At 37.0% G+C, this 18,092-nt stretch overlaps 1 protein-coding gene across 2 annotated transcripts in view; it reads right to left on the reverse strand.

Annotated features, from left to right (window-relative positions):
- Positions 1 to 18,092, reverse strand: part of Nup358 (nucleoporin 358) — a 106,347-nt gene that overhangs the window by 35,313 nt on the left and 52,942 nt on the right. For both annotated transcript variants that reach the window (XM_089094462.1, XM_089094461.1), the window contains exons 12-17: positions 16,408 to 16,697; positions 11,091 to 11,619; positions 7,536 to 7,742; positions 3,693 to 4,806; positions 2,408 to 2,584; positions 702 to 986 (exon numbers count right to left, since the gene is read on the reverse strand). In XM_089094462.1, coding sequence (XP_088950588.1) covers positions 702 to 986; positions 2,408 to 2,584; positions 3,693 to 4,806; positions 7,536 to 7,742; positions 11,091 to 11,619; positions 16,408 to 16,697 — 2,602 coding nt within the window. The remainder of the gene's footprint in view (positions 1 to 701; positions 987 to 2,407; positions 2,585 to 3,692; positions 4,807 to 7,535; positions 7,743 to 11,090; positions 11,620 to 16,407; positions 16,698 to 18,092) is intronic.

The following is an 18,092-nucleotide window of genomic DNA, read 5'->3' on the forward strand; positions in this document are numbered from 1 at the left end:
TATTTCTGATCATTTTATGTTTTAATAATACAACCTAAGACATTTTAGCCAGCAAAAATATTCAGCCTACAGTATATACACGCATATATAATGGCAAAACAACCAGATTTGTCAACCTCCGCCCGTCCGGATCGTAGCTCTGTGAAAATGAGGGGTTATTCGCCCCTCGCGAATAACCAATGTCCATTCTAATCTCGGATTTTTATCGCCATTGTCTATTTCACACTACTAATAGCAATAACAAATCGCTGCAGCACCAAACCACCTGAGACCGACAAAGCTACGCACGTTCTCCTTCACCCCAATCTATTCAAAGCTTCACTTTCCACCCCCTTCCATGAAGTTTCGATTTCACTCATTTCCTTCCGTACGACCTCGTTCCACCCCATTGGAGAAAACTTACTTTTGTTTGGCCTCATATGGATGGCAACTAAACCCAATCTTCGGCAATCTGTCATTCTTTATCGGTAAACCGTATCCTAGCGTCCTAGCCATCTCAATCTGTCTTCCTATATAGTCCTGAAAAGTGGGGTCGAATCACATTTTTCGTATAGCTTGTTGTTTGACATAGGGGGGGGGGATAATCACCTTAGCCTCTAAGATATACCACTCGAAACACCTACAAAAAGTATTTGGCGCTATATCATTCCGAAAATTATTCTCATGTTAAAAAATCCTCGAAGTATAACAAAATGTCTAACCTGTTTTGACTTCCACCAAGTCTGGAAGTGGAATTACTGGCTTGAATTCAGCAGTAGGGACAAACTCTTCGGATACCTCCTCTTCGGGTGCTTCTGCCTTCCTTTCCATCGAGCCAGGGAATGCAGCTAACGGCGTGGGTTCTTTTTTAGGCACACCAAACACAGGAGTACCCTGCCCAGGAAATCCTTTGAAGTTGTCAGTTTTCTTGAAACCTGTTGTTTCAGTGCTACCAGTCAAACTGCTAAACAGCATACCTGTTGATTCTTCGGCTTTGGAGGCATCATCTGCAAATATTTAAAGTAAAGTTTTACAAGTTACAAATCGAGATGAGAATATGCGAACTGATAGAGGTGTTATCAATACTTTTTTTCTTTCCATATTTTCATAAGCAACCTATTTGACACAAAAAAAAATAATAAAAAAAATATACAAAACATATTTGATAGTTCTGGAAGCAAATAGGAAGCTGTGGAAACAAGCTAGGTGACTCGGATACTTCCTTTTAGCTATCTAATTCAACTTCCATTACTGACCCTTTATCAGCCCTAGAATGGGAACACTTCTTGCAGCAGAATCGCCCAGTAGTTCACCCTTTGAATCAAAATAAAAAAATACGCGGGATCTTGCCAAAGGCAATATAACACGGCGCAATATCATCCAAGATATTATTTTTTAAGTTGTGAAAGCTCTTAGAAAAGCATAGATAATAGCTGAGATTTTCTTCACTTCATGGGACAAGGGGCACATACACCAATCTTCTGATGTATTCTTATTTATCGCATAAAATTTGTTTCATCTATATCAGCAGACCCTTATAGATCCCTAGCTTAGACACAACATGAAAAAATTATTAGCCAAGATATTTACCACGCATCAAACAGGCTACAGACCAGACAAGGTCATATCTAACACACGAGCCGTAATATCGAACCTATTCATTTACTGTTAACAGTATTTAAAAGGTAACTGCTGACCGTTAATGAAAATACCAATTAAAGGTCAGCAAAAACGGGTTTAATTTTCATACTTCCAATGATGGGATATTTAAAATAAGAAAAAGATGTGTGAAAGAGGTAAGTGGCTTTGGCACTGGAGTTATGAGTTTAAATACTCTTAGATGGCTTGCAAATTCATCAATTATATTTCTCCTCTTTTTAATTTTTTTTTTGTACATTTTCCTACTAAAAGAGACCGAACTGGCATATTTTCAGCTTATTCATTCTAATCGAAAAAAAAAAAGTTAACAATATATCTAATGAAGACCAAGCTACCGTTTGTATAGGATGTAAGAAAGTCTTTCTAGTGTCTCTGAACTTCTGAATAAGAACTTTTATTTCTAATTCTGGTTTATGATTTATACTTTGTGCCAACATTTTTAAAAGCAAGGCCAACTCATCTTGTTCTTGCGTAAATAAGATAGAACAGAACACAGTTTTTCAGAAAAAAGATAGTTTTCAATTGTTCCACAATTGAGAAACGGATTTTTTTTCTTTTTTTAAGGACACATGACACACATTCTACAAACAATTAATTTGTTTGAAAAATTTCCGTCTATAATGTGACATAGATATACTTTATCACACAATTTCAGGAAACAAATTGCAGTTGAAACATTACATTTTTTTTGTAAATAAATTACATAAAATAACATTTTACAGTTGATAATTTCAAGTTGGTGTTCATTTGGTAAAATAAATTGGACTACCTTTTCCTTTCAATATGCTCGTTAATGTTACTTCTTCACTCTTCTTCTTTGCATTGTCTGATTTCAGTTCAGTTTTGCCTTCTGGTTTCAGTTCATTTAGCTTGGGACTACCAAACGTAAATTCAGCAAATACATTAGGCTTTGCTGTCTCCTCTTTCTTCTTTTCTTCAGCTAAAACTGTAAAAACAGATTAACAAATGGTATGTTAACAAAAGCAAAGAGCTCATATAGGTGCTATATACGGCAATTTTAAGAGCACACCGCCGGAATTCCGTTAGAGCGGTTGCCAGAGGATTTTTCTCTAAACACCTAAAATTCCCAAAGATGTTATGTTATTATGTTAATTCTTTTCCGGGAAGCTATTCTGGCCAACTTCAGAAAAGATACACCCCCTCCCTCTCCTAAGTGAGATACCCCCCCCCCTCCCTCCCTCTCCACCATGAGTGTATCCATTCGAAAGGTATCAATCATAATTTAGTTTGATCATATTATAAGTCCACATCAAAGATTACAAAAATAAAATGCTAACTAGATTAGATACGGTATTACATAAACCATCACAATCGTGTTTTGATCCACATTCCCTCACGCAAAGGCAATATGCGACTAGTTGAATTGAACCTGGAATGTTATCTCTAATAAATTCAAGCTAAATAAAGATCCATGCAATAGCGTTTCACAGCTTTAAGAGGAAAAAAAAAAAAAAATCCATGTTGCCTGTTCTGAGTCAAATGACTCTTAAGCCGCTTGCAAGATGAGGGAGATGGACAAATCAGAAAAATGGATTCATTCTGAGATTGAGAGAGATGAAAAAAGTGCAGAGTTCCGATGATATCGAGGATAAATAAGACATTTTCGGGAAAAACCTGTTCCATGCCTGTCATGCCAAGCCCTCAAAAAGGCTGGGTTGACTATATTTTTAGGCTAACAAATGCACATAATTAATTATCACTAAAATACAATACAAAAAAAGAAAAAATAGAAATTGGACTTTTCCGACAAGATAAAAACAAAGCTTAAGTAAAGTCCCCAGAATATAAGAAACAGAGATGAGAAGAGAGAAAGAGAGAGAGAGAGGGAGAGAGAGTGAGAGTGAGAGTGAGAGAGAGAGAGAGAGAGAGAGGGAGAGAGGGAGAGGGGGAGAGGGAGAGGGAGAGGGAGAGAGAGAGAGAGAGAGAGAGAGAGAGAGAGAGAGAGAGAGAGAGGGGGGAGGGAGAGGAATGGAGGGAGAGAAAGAGGGAGGGAGAGAGGACAGACGAGAACGAGAGAGAGGAAAGCAACTCACTTTCTGAGAGTTTCGGAGTTAATTGTGAGCTGCCAATTGTGAACTTTGGTTGCATTAATGACCCCGTTGGCTTTGTAGGAGCTGTGGTTGAAGTAGTAACTGGCGTAGCAGTGTCAGGTCCAGCGATTCCAAGCTGAAAACTACCAGCTGGACTTGCTCCAAATGCAGAGGACACGGGCTTGGTTCCTTTATCGAGCTCAGGAGCGCTTGTTGTCTTAGTTATAGGCGTAATTGTCAAGTTAACTGGGGTACTAGTGCCAAACTTGGCAGTCCCAGATTCTAATATAGATGCAGGGCTTGTTCCAAAAATAGAAGTCACAGCCTTGGTTTGCTCTCCGGTTCCAGCACCAGTAGGTGTTCCAAATGCAAATAGCTTAGAAGGTTGAATTGCCGCCGGTTTCACCCCTTCCGTAATTTTGGGACTAAAAGAAAACTGAAAAGCTGGCCTGGATTCTGGATTTTTCTCCCCTGCTCCAGCAACAGAGCAAATTTTCAAATTCGAAACGTCTGGGGTGCTAAAAGAAAATCCACCTGTAGTTGCAGAAGTAGTAGCTGGAACACCAAAGTTAAATTTTGGAGAACTAAGAATAGTTGAAGTGGATGTTGTCACTGCATCTGGTTTTGCTGTACCACAAGACAGACATTTAATACAGTCACTTTTATTACGAACACAGCAAACTTTACATTCCCATTGATTACTAGCAAGTTTGAATCTGTCTCCAAACCCCTTTCCTCCTTCTATTTTCTTTTCATCCTTTTTAATCTCCTTTGGCCGTTTCTTGGCTGCCTCAACACCAGCCTCAAAAACCTCTTTAAACCTCTTTGCAGCTTCTTCCTCTTTAAATTTGACAGAGAACTTTTCAATGACCATCGAACCTTCAGAATGATCTAGTGCCGCCCAGAACAAACTATTGGTTGTATTTTGCATATAATTTATCTTTAGGCTTTCTTCGATTGGATGATTTGCACAGACTTTATGTACCCTATCTCGTCTCATAACAATCCTGTGTTTACCAGTCTCTGAGTCCTTCAATATCTTTATTTGTCCAGTTCCTCTTTCCTTCCACTCCTTGTCAACAAAGCGATAAAGTTTAGCTCTTTCGTTAAACAATACCTGAAACAGAAAAAAGTTTACCGTATCAATCGAATCATATACACAGTCACTTAACAGATTTTTCCAAAGTAGTAGGAGTAGAAATTATAGACACTGGTACTTTTTTGGAGGCAAATAACATATGAAGAACCCAGTATTCAAGTGGAAAAAGTCAGAAAAAAAAATAATAAATTTATTCAGATACAAGTCTCCAAATTTAATTGACAAAAATTGAACCCAGTACAATTGGTTTTGGTTTGAAACGTCGTAAGATCAAAATAATAAAGTGATGTATAAACGGTGAGTTTCAAGTAAAAGCTGATTTGATTTGCTATTTTAGATAGAATCTTTTTTTCGAGAAATTTTCCAGGAAATTTTCAGGGAGTTCCCCCTTTTATTAGTTAGCCAGTTTAAAGTTTATGTTCTACATGTTCGGGCGGAGACAGACGCCTAATGATTTTTATGATTCATTTCTATAGGTAGGCAAAGAGGGTATTTTTTATTTTTTGCGAGGATTTTATTTTTTCCAGGTTTTACTTTACCAGGAATTTCAACTATTATTACTGTTACTGTTGCAATGTGCATTTCAGTTTGGAGATCAAACAGTTTAAGAGACCACTAAATCAAAACTCATAGCCAAGTAGGCGGGGTCAACACTTTCTACAAAAGGATTTTCAGTGCCAACATAAACAAAATTAAATGAAATTTCTTTGCCAATGGACAAATTAAATATTATTTTCGGCCTAGCCTAACATGAATAAAAATAAAATAGTAATCCCTAATTTTAGCATTAAGTGTTTGATATAAATTGATAGCTCACCTGGGAGGAAAGGGAACACACTAAATTCAACATAACTAATTGCTATAAATTTAAATAATTAACTCTTCCAATCCTGGACTTAATTTATATGCGATGGACATCTTTAGAACTGATTTAAAAAGGTAAAAACAATCCTTACAGTTTTTGTCAGGAAGAAAATCTCATAATAAAATTGAGTTGAAAGAGGATGCAGAACTCGCTATAATATTATTATCAAAAAAATATTGAGGTTCAACAATGTTTGGGTTCCAATATTCTGAAAATGTAAAAAGGGGTATACTAAATGGCATAATCCTTAGAAGAGGAGGGGGCGTTTCCCCAAGGGGATGGGGGATTAGAAACAGTGGATTATTTTATTTTAAAGCCACTCCGTCTCTACTTACCTGGCATGTTAAGTTTTCCCAATGCACTGTATGTACCATTCTAATCCCCAGTACCTTCCTTAAGGGACAAAATTTTTACCGGAAATAGAATAAAGTAAGTACACACATCGCTTGGACAGATTTATTAAACATGATCCAAATTCCTAGTTTTTACAGTCATCATGACATCACGTGGTTAGCTGTTGTCCCAAAAATTATCCAACTGTAAGTTTGTCTTGTTCTATAAGATCTTCAGTAACAAGAAATCTTGAGATAAGAGTTGGGGAACCAATACCAAGAAACACTGGGAATTTTCAGAGTTTTGCATAATAAATTGATGCAATGTCCTCCTTAATATTACCTTAAACAAATATTGTTATTTTACCAAAGGTAATGATCATACCCTTAATACCCCCCCCCCCCCAAGTGATCCTTAAGGAAAGATAAGCAAAAATTCCCTTGCGTTTCGCTAACAATGCCCCCCACAACCCTCGGACAACAACCCTTTTCCCTAGTCATTATTCACCCCTTCGACCCCGATTCGCGCGTTCTGCTTCAACAAAAATCCCCCTCCTTTCCCCAATAAAAGTTTCTACTGAAAGATATAGAAATACTTTCATCCCATAGTTGACATATTCAATCAATGAATCTCCCCCCCCCCCCCTTATCACCTTATATTTTTGGTGTTCATTTTGCAAGTTTCGATCTTTCTATTTTTTTGATCGCATAACTAAATAGTTTTTGTTTAAATTATTATATTCCCTTTTTAACTTTACGAGTTTTTCTTCGTTTTGACATTTTGCTGATTCGGTATTGACCTTTTAATTTTTGAGTTTTAATTGTTTTTGACATTTTTACTATTTAACGTTACCCTTTTAACGTTTAATTTTTTTTTGTTGTTGTTGGTTTTTCTTTGTTTTATTGACGCTGAAGTGCGAATTCAGCCCAAAGTGGGCTTGCGGTAGCCGTTTTTCAACAATAAATCTTATCTTATCTTGAGTCTTTGCAATAAAAAACTTTTATTCAACTTCCAAGCTGCTGAATATTATGACACACAAGTTCCTTCTTTATTTCTCCTATAATGATGAATATTTCAGAGAAGACAAAATTTCCAACAAAACCTGATAGTCCATTTTTATAAGGTAAATTTAGGGATTGAAAATCAAAATCTCAATACAAGATTAGTTTAATTACAGCCAATCACTTTTTGTTGACATCCAAAGAGCAAAATGCCACTGAAATACAGCTTAATGTACTGACTTTTCTTTTCAGGGATAATGATAAAAACAATTCTTTTTAGTCTTTGGTATAATATCGAGAAACGATCGAGTGTTGTACCTACAAATAGTAATTCTGAATTACTCATGTCTAGCCTTAATTTTGGGTGCTGTTGTGGTTGGCTAGCCTGCTTGCAGAGCGAGCTCGATCTTGGAAGGCCCCTGCAAAGTACCACTCCAGAACCTTTGACGAAGGCCACTATATGGCGTATCATCACACAGTTTACGAAGCCAAAAGCATGCAATGAAATATACATTAATATAAAGCAGGAGAAATTAAAGAAGACGCACCTCTTCACCTTCCTCTCCAGTTTTAACTTCAACTTCTTCGGGCAAAGGAATGATTGGTTTGAAATCTGGCATGGCATCAATTTCTTCCTCGACAAAACTTGCTTCGGATCCAATAGAGGCGTTGCGATCACGCACGGGAGTTTTCTGCTGCTCTGTTGGTTTCCCAACAGACGAGAATTTTGGCTCAGGGACGCTTGATAAAAATCCCTATGAAAAACAGAAAGTTATAAAACAAGCATATCCCGAGTAGTTGTTCGACAAGACAAAAAACTGAATCTGGAGAACTAAAAAAAAGAAAAAAGAAAAAAAGAACATGGAAAAAAAAGGGGGGGGGGAGGAACTCAGAAGTCTTTCTAAATGCATAGGTCACACAGTGCTTAAAAGAAGGACTTTTTCCGAGTTGTTTTAGTCAGAAAGTTACAAAATACCATGGTATAAAGAGAGAAATGCTACTGACATTATACGCTTGTTTCGTCTATACTCTTTATGTCTGGGATAAAGAAAACTTAATTAAGTTATCAAATTAGCTAGCATTATTAAAATGGTATTTGGCAATGTCTATATAGTGGCTATGTTCTTAGATGCTGTAAAGGATTTTGATACGCTGAGCCATGAATTTCCATACATGAAGCGTATCATTTGTGGGATTAAGACCCAGCTTTTCTGGTTTTACCTTCCTTATTGTCAAGTCATAAACAGAAGATCCAAAGTGATTACGTGAGATCTGAAAGAAAATGTATTGCTCGTAATATTGGACCCCTGCTCTTTTTCATTTTTATGAATGATCTCCTTTAAATAAGCTGGGATTAAGAATAAGTGAGGTAATCTGTAAGGAACGGCGTCATTGCTTGCTTACAATACATTTTCATTGTTTTTCACAAAGTCAGAGAAGATGCTTTTCAAGAATGTAAAAGAATCGGTAAATGAAATTTCAAGATAACTAAGAACGAGCCAGCTAAAAATGGATCCAGCTGAGAGCTAATTGTTATATTTTGAGGATATCAAATTACTATCCACAGATATAAAAATAGACAATTAAGGAGGTTGGATAAAAGGCCAGAAATACGGGAAACATATTGGTGTTACTGCTGATGAAACTATAACTTCCGAACCCATATCGATATTGTTCGTCTATTTTATAAGTTCATTTGGGAATTATCCGTCAACTTGGACATACGTTTCTTACTAATATAGTAAGGATGTTTTCTTTATTTTTTATTAATCCATCCTTGCTTACTGTACGGTTCTTCTGTGTCTTAGGGTACCTAGTATTCATTTTTCAACCCTCTTCGTATTATTCTAAATAAGTGCATTAGAGTATAATATAAATCAGAAATAAATTTGGAGAGATTCATAAGAGGGTTAGGATATTACCAACAGCAGGTCCTCAACACTTTTTATAATATTATTCAACCATAAACGTAAAATTAGCCTACTGTGCTTTAGTCATTGGAAAGGATGGCAGCTGTTTGTTTTTACACAATATTTTCATATTTATCCTGGGGTAGAGGGGAGAGGAACCTTGTGGTGCAGTGGATTATTACTCTGTTTGTCATACGGAAACTGGGGTCCGATTCCCACAGACCACAAGCCTGGGCAATAAGGCGGCTAACTGTTCCAGTAAAAAAAGACTCAGGAACTGAAATGTCCATTTGACACCTTGTGCCATTAATGGCCCAAGAGGATATTTATAATTTATCGGGGGGGGGGGGGTCCTCAATTTCAATCTTGAAGGGATCTCTTCTACGTCTAATACGCAGATATGCCCATAAAGTTACCCAAACCACCGAGAAAGTTATTTTTGGCTCAATTTAACGGATTGTTCTTGTTGAAAGTAATCTGAACCAGTTTCTGAAAGAGGGTAGGGGGAGGGCGCAGAATAATCTATTATTGATGCACACATTCAAAAATGTATCAAGAGTTAATCTTATAAATGAATTTGTTAATTGGGACGGGTTTAAAACGGACAAAGCTGATTTTTAGCCTCAAATATATCTGGGAGGAGACCGCGCCCACCCTTGTCCCCCCTACACTAACAGACAAGGTAACATATTAGGCCTTGATAAATTCGCCAATATGTTTTCTTTCTCCAAAAATGTTTTATATTCGTTTATGTGCTAGTACGAGGATGGTCTGAACAAGTTCCTGGCTTGATGTTGGAAATAACTGTTATAACAATGTTATTTATCAGCGTAATTCCCTTTAGCATTAAAATATCTTATCCATTGATGTCTCAGTGCCTTTATGCATCTCTGTAATGCTCTTCCAGACAAATTTCAAAACGGTCGTTTACAACAACAATCACTTTTTGATTCGACAAGACAACTTTAGCAAACGAGGTAACGTACGAGTAATGGGAAAATACGGAAGTGCGAGAAACCAAAGTCTAGGGACTAGGGTAGATGTTCCACGGCTTTTAAATTACAAGATTATCCTATCACAAGCGCTTGTTTGGTCATTTATATTACCCTAATAAAATGTTATTCTTTTCTTCTCAAGCTGGGCTTGCTTTCCGGAATTTTAGTGTCCACTTTCGTTAGAAGATTAAAATGGCACTCCTTAGTTATTGTTTTATTTTTTTTCAATTAAATGATCAATAACAATACTATTATATCCCACAAATGACGCAATGACTTTTCATGCCGACGTGACGAACCCGTCTTCATCAGAGTTAAAGAACCAACATCTGTACCTAAGATTGGCCGTTGCTTTAACTCAGACATGTAACGATGAGTCCATTTCCATTAACTATACCGTACAGACATAGAAATCTCATTTTAATTTCCGTAACACACACATAGCAGTATTTGATTAGCGTCGAGCGAATTTGTTTTAATTTGCAGTCGAAACGTATAGCACTCATCTAACGCAATTTCTCATTCAAAATGTATTCATATTTCCTTTTGATATCTGTACAGTACCAGCAATTTCAAAACTTTTCTAAAAATAATTAATATGCTGTTCATTTTTCCGCGTTCCGAGACAGCAAACAAATTTACGATTCGGCAAGGAATTTCGGTAAGCTTCAAAACTCCTTTTACTAGAAAGACGACTCGAGTAGCGATACTATCGCTACTAGTATCGATACTATCTAGGGATACTAGTATCGATACTATCTAGGGATACTAGTAGCGATACTATCTAGGGATAAAGCGAAAACTTTCAGACAACCCTCTTAGATTTATTCAAATACTGTACCACCAAATTGCGTTAGAAACACTCAAATTCTCAACCAATAGACAATGACACTTTTTGCGGTTGAATACTATATTTCGCAAGAAAAAGGGTCGCAATTGTGCATTATTAAACGAAACAAATTTGGTAAAAACAACCTTCACTCTTACCAATACCTTTAGCGACAAAAAACAGAGAGAAAGAGCCCAATCCGTTCGTTAACTGCTAAACCTGAACTCGTATGTTCCAATTATTATTATAAATGAACTAATGTAATTGGTTGTTGTTCAAACACCCTGAAATGAAGACATTCAACAATATTCGCTATAAATGAAGGAGACAGAGAAGGACAATATTAAGTTTCTACTACAAGATACTTACATCCGGAGGTCTAACTGGCGTTGTTTGTTTTCCGTCAAGAGGCGAAGATGTAATAATTTTAGCTGTATCAGGTAAAGCTATTTGATAGCTATTAGGTTGCTTCTGGGGCGCGACTGTGCCGAGACGATGGTGAGGAGGAATTGTAACCGGCGCCAAGACAGGAGCACTAACTGTTGCACTTGGCAAAGTTGCAGAAGTGGAAATAACAACATTCTGAGGCATTTTGCTCTCTACAGGCTTATTCAACAATACTGTTAGAAGATCGGTCTTGGGTGGAGAGGGTTGAACAATCGTAGATGCATTTGGCTGAGCTGTACTTGGAGCAACAACGGATGGCTGTGGAACAGGAGCAGGTTGAGGAACAACTTGAGGCTGTGTCTGCAGTGGATGGACACTTTGGGGGCCTTGCAGCCCCGATGTACCTTGAAGACCAGCAAGACCAAGTTGATATTGCTGCTGCTGAAGCCAAGGGAATACGCTTCCAAATGTGCCGTAGCTAAGTGCCAGTTGTGCTTGTAAATTTGGGTCCCTGAAAAATAACACTTTAAAGTCAAGTCAAATTTGGATAGGAAGCTCTGCAATATATGTATATTGATTGTGGAATATGTATTTTAAAAATTCCGATTTATTTTACATGCAAATCCTAACAGTAATTTCCAGGCAAATGAGTTTTTTCTTTGGACGCCAAACACCTCAAGCCTTATTTCCTCAATAGGAAAAATAATGTTTTCTCCCCATACTGTTCGGGTATTACTACACTACACCCGTTAGAACATTTCGTTTTCGCGTGTCCAGCGTTCAAGAGCATATATAGTATCGGAAAAAAAGTCGATAACGCACTAAAAATGTAAAAATGAAAAAGTTATGTACCAAAAGAGTAATTATATTTTTGCTTCGTATTTTACAGCACAAAACAGCTTAAACAACTTGGCCAAATTACAACTCCCAGTTGATTGTAAAAGAAATATTATTTCTTTCTTTTAGGCTCTGAGCACACTGACACATACAATGTTCCCAATCATAGATCGTTCTCTCCGATATTAGTAAAGTTGTGCCTGCTATAACCTGAAAAATAATCACCTCCAAATGTTCCCAAGTTCATGGATCATTAAAATAGGCATGAGCCTTAATCTAACCCCAAAGAAAAAAGTAAATAGGAGGTCAACCCCACAACCGTGCCAGCCAATTTATTCATCTTCGTCCTGAGATGATCTGGCTGCGAAACTTCTCCTTCAGAAAAGTAGCAGCAGATGCGTGGCACGCAGGTTCATCCTGTTGTAAAAATAAGTTTTTAATATCTATGGTTTCAAGTTTTAGCCACAGGAACTCACATAAATTAGATCTGTACCGGTTGCCATTGACAAAAATGGTTCTTCTCTTCAGTATCGCTGCAGACTCTTTAGAACGGATGATCATGGAAAACTGAGGAAGAGCTCATTCGATCGTAAGTTCTGTTTCAGTGACCTTTTGAAGAGCCAACAGAGAACAAGGAGCAACCTACCATTCCTTTAACACCCCATTTGCCACACAGCCCTACATGATATAGAATCAAAATTCAAAAAAGCTGTTTTAGCCACAAAAACGATCGAAATTCCAAAAATTGTGTCTCTATGGGCGACATGAACGATTCATCACCAGGGACAAGTGCCCTAAATTATTCAAACAGACAATTTAAAATAGAGGCTTGACATATACATTTTAATAGAAACGTTGATAAATTACACCTTGTTGAAATCAAAGTCATACAAGGATTGTCAATCATTATGATCATAGAGCCCAAGTGAGGGCTTTGGGGCCATGGCTTCTCAAACTCCCCCAACCCCAAATTCATGCATATATACATGTTGTGCCTCTTTCGACTCAGAGTGTTTCAGAAAAATTTAGGGAATGGTCCTAAATGATGGAATACTAGCCATAAAAAATCTTAAAAATGAAAGCGCGACTATAAAAAAAAAACCAACATTCCACAAATATATATAATTTGATTTCCACCAAAACTGGTATTTACAAATTACTAATTACGAGTCTGAGTACAATTATTAATCAAAAATATGGCTTAAGGACGTCCAAAAAAGAAAAACAAAAAAAGTTGAGCACCAAAAAATGTCGACAAGCAACACTTTATTTAAAAAAAGTCTGCATAATTGAAGGGCACAGGATAGGGTCCATGGGCCCATGTCTCGCTCCAACACCCCTAACTCAACTTAGCACATACAGGCATGTTGTGCCCTTTTTGACTCCTGATTGTTTAGAAACGATTTATAAGACGGTCCTGAGTTGTAAAATGACAGCTTTGAAAAATAACTGAGATCGTAGAAATCAAATTATACTAATTTTAAAAAAGTGTTTGATTTCCAGCCAAGCTGGTATTTAAAGATTTCTGGGCGTGTTAATTACAAGTCTGAGATCATTGTTGCAGGTAGAAAAGAAACATATATAACAAAAACTAATTCTAACAGAAATCTTTATCTCCAAGGCCTTTTTCTCTTTTAAGTCCCCAATAATCTTCCAAACAAACTAAAAAACGAAAAAAGAAAGAATGAAGTAACGAAGAGCAACACAAGATATCAAGTTGAAGCAACTTGCAACAAAACGCAAATTTGGTCCGAACACGGCCAAATGCCATCGAACAAAACTCTTGAAATAGCCAATCTGTTTAAAAAACCAAGCAACTTTGTATGCAAACTACCATTTCTGAGGTCCTACATGTAGAGGGTGGTGATTTCTGTCCTGAAGTATATTTAAAGTATCAAACAGTTCGTGATAACGAACTGTAAGTAAGGAGCGATACGACTCAATAGTAACCAAATATCTAAAAAACTGAATTTTGACATCAATAAATATATCAAAAGAATTGGCTTATAATGCGGATTCCATATATATAAAATTCATCAAGTTTAGTGCTACTTATCAAAAGCTAAGAGCCTGAAAAAATTTGCTTGATTTTCGAAAAAGGGAGAAAACACCCCCTAAAATTAAAGGAATTTTAATGAATCACACCATCAGATTCAGCGTATCCGAAAACCCTATTGTAGAAGTTTTAAGCTCCCCTCTGTAAAAATGTGGATTTTTTTTTTTGCCAGAAGTAAGATCACGGATGCGTGTTGATTTGTTTGTTTGTTGTTTTTTTTTTCCCTAGGGGTGATCGCATCGAACCAATAATCCAAGAATAATGGGAAAGGGATTCAAAAGGAAATTAAAAGTTCTAGTGCCCTTTTTAAGAGATTGAAAAGATTGGAGGGTGACTAGCCCCCCTCCCACGTCCATTTTTTCCTCAAAGTCTTCCGATCAAAATTTTGAGACAGCCATTTTAGTCAACATTGTCAAAAGATCTAATAACTATCTGTTTGAGGATGACTTTACCCCCACAGCCCCCGGGGGAAGGGGTACAAGTGATGAACGTAGCCCATTTTTTACATATCGTATTGGCTATTGTGAGCATACAGATACTTTTCGGGGGGGGGGGGAATATTCCATGGACGGAGAGCTGGATTCCCCGGGGTTATTTAAAAACGAACAGAAATAAAAAAACAAGTTTTTTTTTCAACTGAAAGTAAAGAGCAACATTAAAACTTAAAACAAACAGAAATTATTACGGATATGAGAGGGGTTACCCCCATCCTCAATACCTCGCTCTTTACGCTAAAGTTTTTCTTAACTTAAAAAAAGCTTATTATTCTAATTACACGGCTCTCGTGTTTCATGAGTCATCCTTAAATAATTAGAACACAAAACCAAACTTTAGCGTAAAGAGGTATTGAGGAGGGGGCGACCCCTCCTCATATTCGTAATAATTTCTGTTCATTTTAAGTTTTAATCTTGCTCCTTACTTTCAGTTGAATTTTTTTTTTTTTAATTTAAGATATAAAATCATGGACTAAGAGACAATAATTCAAAAGAATCGTTTGATTGAGCTGAAACATATAACACTGTATTCATTTATGTGCCACATTATAGTTGGGGGAGGGATAGGGAGTTGTATAATTCTCTGTGGAGGGTTAGGTCAGTATCTCTGAAAGATTTGTTTTAATGTCCAAGTTTTCTTTTCGTGATAGGTCCATCGGACCAATCTGCTGGAGAGGAAAGCAATTTACTCCAATCTCCCTTCCTTTGAAGGAATAGATTGAAGAGATTTTTGAGAATTGTTAATGAAAGAACAACAGATTTTCTCTTATTGCAGGAGTATAATTTTGAGCGTATGATAGAAGAATAGATTTGCATGTTTAGTTACATATGAGGGATGATAGGAGGAGTCTTATGACGGGCATGACGGGCATTACGTCCTTATGACGGGCATTACGTAAAGATCAAAATTGTCAGAAAGGCTCCCATCCATATGACATACAAATGAACAATCATTCTCACACTGCTATAATGAAAGTTTAGAATTTAGCGGAAAAAGTGCAAACCAAAGAGGGTGGCAGCCTCCCTCATATTTAGGTAATTTCTATGTGCTTAAAGTTTGACAGTTTTTACTTAGATTTGAATATGGAAAATGACTTTCCCGGCTTCATTTTTTTGTATCTAGTAATGTAAGCGATTCTGAATTTTTTACTTTTCTTTTCTGTTATTCCCTTTCCCCTATTCTTGTTACTCTCCTTCTCTTTTTTTTTCTTTTCATTATAAATTCTCACCGAATAACGTTTGTTATTTAATTAAAGTCGTTTCAGTTTTTTCTTTTCGCCTATTCATAATTATACCTTAAATTAGTGGGTATGATTAGCAAGGATGGCGGAAACAGTGAAGATGTTAAAAGTAGAATAGCCAAAGTCAAGGGTGATTTTTTGCAGTTGAAAGAAGTTTGCACGATTAAAAAGATAAGCGTGCGAACCAAAATTAAAATATTGTAAGCTACATGATGACAGTGGCCAAGTATGGGCGCTTCTGAGACGAGGGTGCTCCAAAAGACGGAGGAGGATTTGTTAGATGTTTTCCAGAGACATTGTCTACGGATTCCTTGGGGTACAGGTTGCCAAAGATCATCCTTTTCGGCAAACCATCTAGGGCCACACGAACAGCAGATCGTTCACGAATGGGGTGGGAGGAGGTCGTAAGGAAAGAATTAAGGGAAGTGGGAACTTCCTGAGAGGGTGTACAGAGGTATTCTTGGAATAGATTGGGATGGAGGAGCATGCGTGGCGATGTTAGTTTCATGTGGCTTGGTGCTGCAGCGGGCTGTCAATAGTAGTAGTAGCATATTTTTGGTCGCGAATGTCCTTACATTTTATTTGTGCAAAATCCGACGATCCAAAGCACACCTAATAAGTTTTTGTTTGACCCAAAGAGACGAAAAAAGACCGAACTCAAGACAACTTACGCCATCAGAGCAAGCATATGTGGAGGATACGGAAATCCAGGAAAAGTACCAGGTTGGGTCGGTGGCAGTTGAGGGGTTTGACGCTGCTGTGGCGGAGCTCTTGGCCTGCGTCTAGGTGCGGCTCCAATTGCCTCAAGATTTTCATCCTCATCATATTGTTCAACATAGTCATCATATTCATACAAGTCTTCTTCGTTGGCAATTGATTCACTTTGTCTGCGGCTTCTGGATCTCCTGACTATTTTCAACGTCAAATCTCCGATTTGCTTGGTCAATTCTTTTATATGATCCTGAAAAAAAAAATAATAAAAAATAAGACCGACTTTATTAAACACGTGCTCATAAATAAATAAAAAGAAGAGACTTCTCTGACGAGTGTCATTTAAAGGAAGGAATTCGGTGACGTGGCACTCAGTGGTTGACAACAAAATTTTTCCCTCTTGTACGCTAATTCTCTTTTCCCTTTTCAGCTATGAGGCATCAGAAGCTTTCTTTTTCCATTCGGCTCTATCTTTGAGTTCTATCGTTTGCTCTTCTTAATATTTTCGAATGTCACGCTGTCTTTTCGTAATAAACGTAAAAAGGATACTAAGAAACAGTCAATTTCATTTTACGATCAGACGAAACGAGTGAATAAAATTGCTGCAATATTGGCTGATAATATTATAAGGCTGAATCCTATTTCTAATTCTTGGCAACGTTCTCCTATTTTTAAGTCGAGTTTGAAATAAAAGACAGTGGATTATCTTGAGCCTTCAGATGCAGCAATTTAGAAGGCACAGTTAGACACCTACTGTAAAACGTGCATCAAAAGCAAACCCCTTCAAGCTCAACAAGTTTTATCGATTAATTTATTTGGTTTCCCCAGTCTTTTTTGGTTTTCACAATGCTTAAGAGTTTCTGTTCTTTTTTCCAAAATACTTTTCATCTCCTCTTTTCTTCAATCATAAAAATAATAAGAAATGAAGCTTCCGATACGTAAATGGTTTTGCTGTATCTTTGATTCAAGCGAAAAAAATTCTGCACAAGCAACTGAACCTTTGTAACCGAGACGGAGCCTGGTCCGTTTTAAGTGAGAAATTTGGTCAAAGTGATCAGATTTGAAATCAAAAACTATTTAAGTTATTTCCACTCTCCTCTAAAATTAATATTGATGGTAAAATACTATGGGATGCAGCTCATAGCAACAGTTCCTTTAACATTTACTTCCATGCGACACGTGACTTGTCAGTGTAGTGGATTGTTGCTGTGGCTTTAATGCTAATATTGCTGATTCTTCAGGTCGCCATGGATACCATATGTGTAACGCATCTCAACTATTTGGGTACATATATTACTCTCGAGGGTCGAAGTCAAACCTTGATCATGCGATAACCACTATCTTTTCGAGTGTTCAATTGTTTGATTGTCCAGCACATCATGGTAATAAATAGCCATTGTTCTGTTTGCCAAGATTTACAGTTGTCCGCGTTACTACCTTACACACCCTCATTGTTAAGGTACGAAAAACCCTTCTTCAAACAAGAACAACTAGTCCCACTGCTAATACTCATTTAAACAGGTATTATTATTATCAAATAGTGTGTTGGTGGCAGAAAGCCCTCCTGAAATATAGACTTTGAAATTAAGAAAAGGAAAACTGAAGTTAGGTTGTGGTACGGGTTGCTTGTAATCACTCATCTTCT

The sequence above is a fragment of the Artemia sp. Qi Xiang Cuo genome, chromosome 9, assembly GCF_049724085.1.
Source record: "Artemia sp. Qi Xiang Cuo chromosome 9, ASM4972408v1, whole genome shotgun sequence".
NCBI classification, from domain to species: Eukaryota; Metazoa; Arthropoda; class Branchiopoda; order Anostraca; family Artemiidae; genus Artemia; species Artemia sp. Qi Xiang Cuo.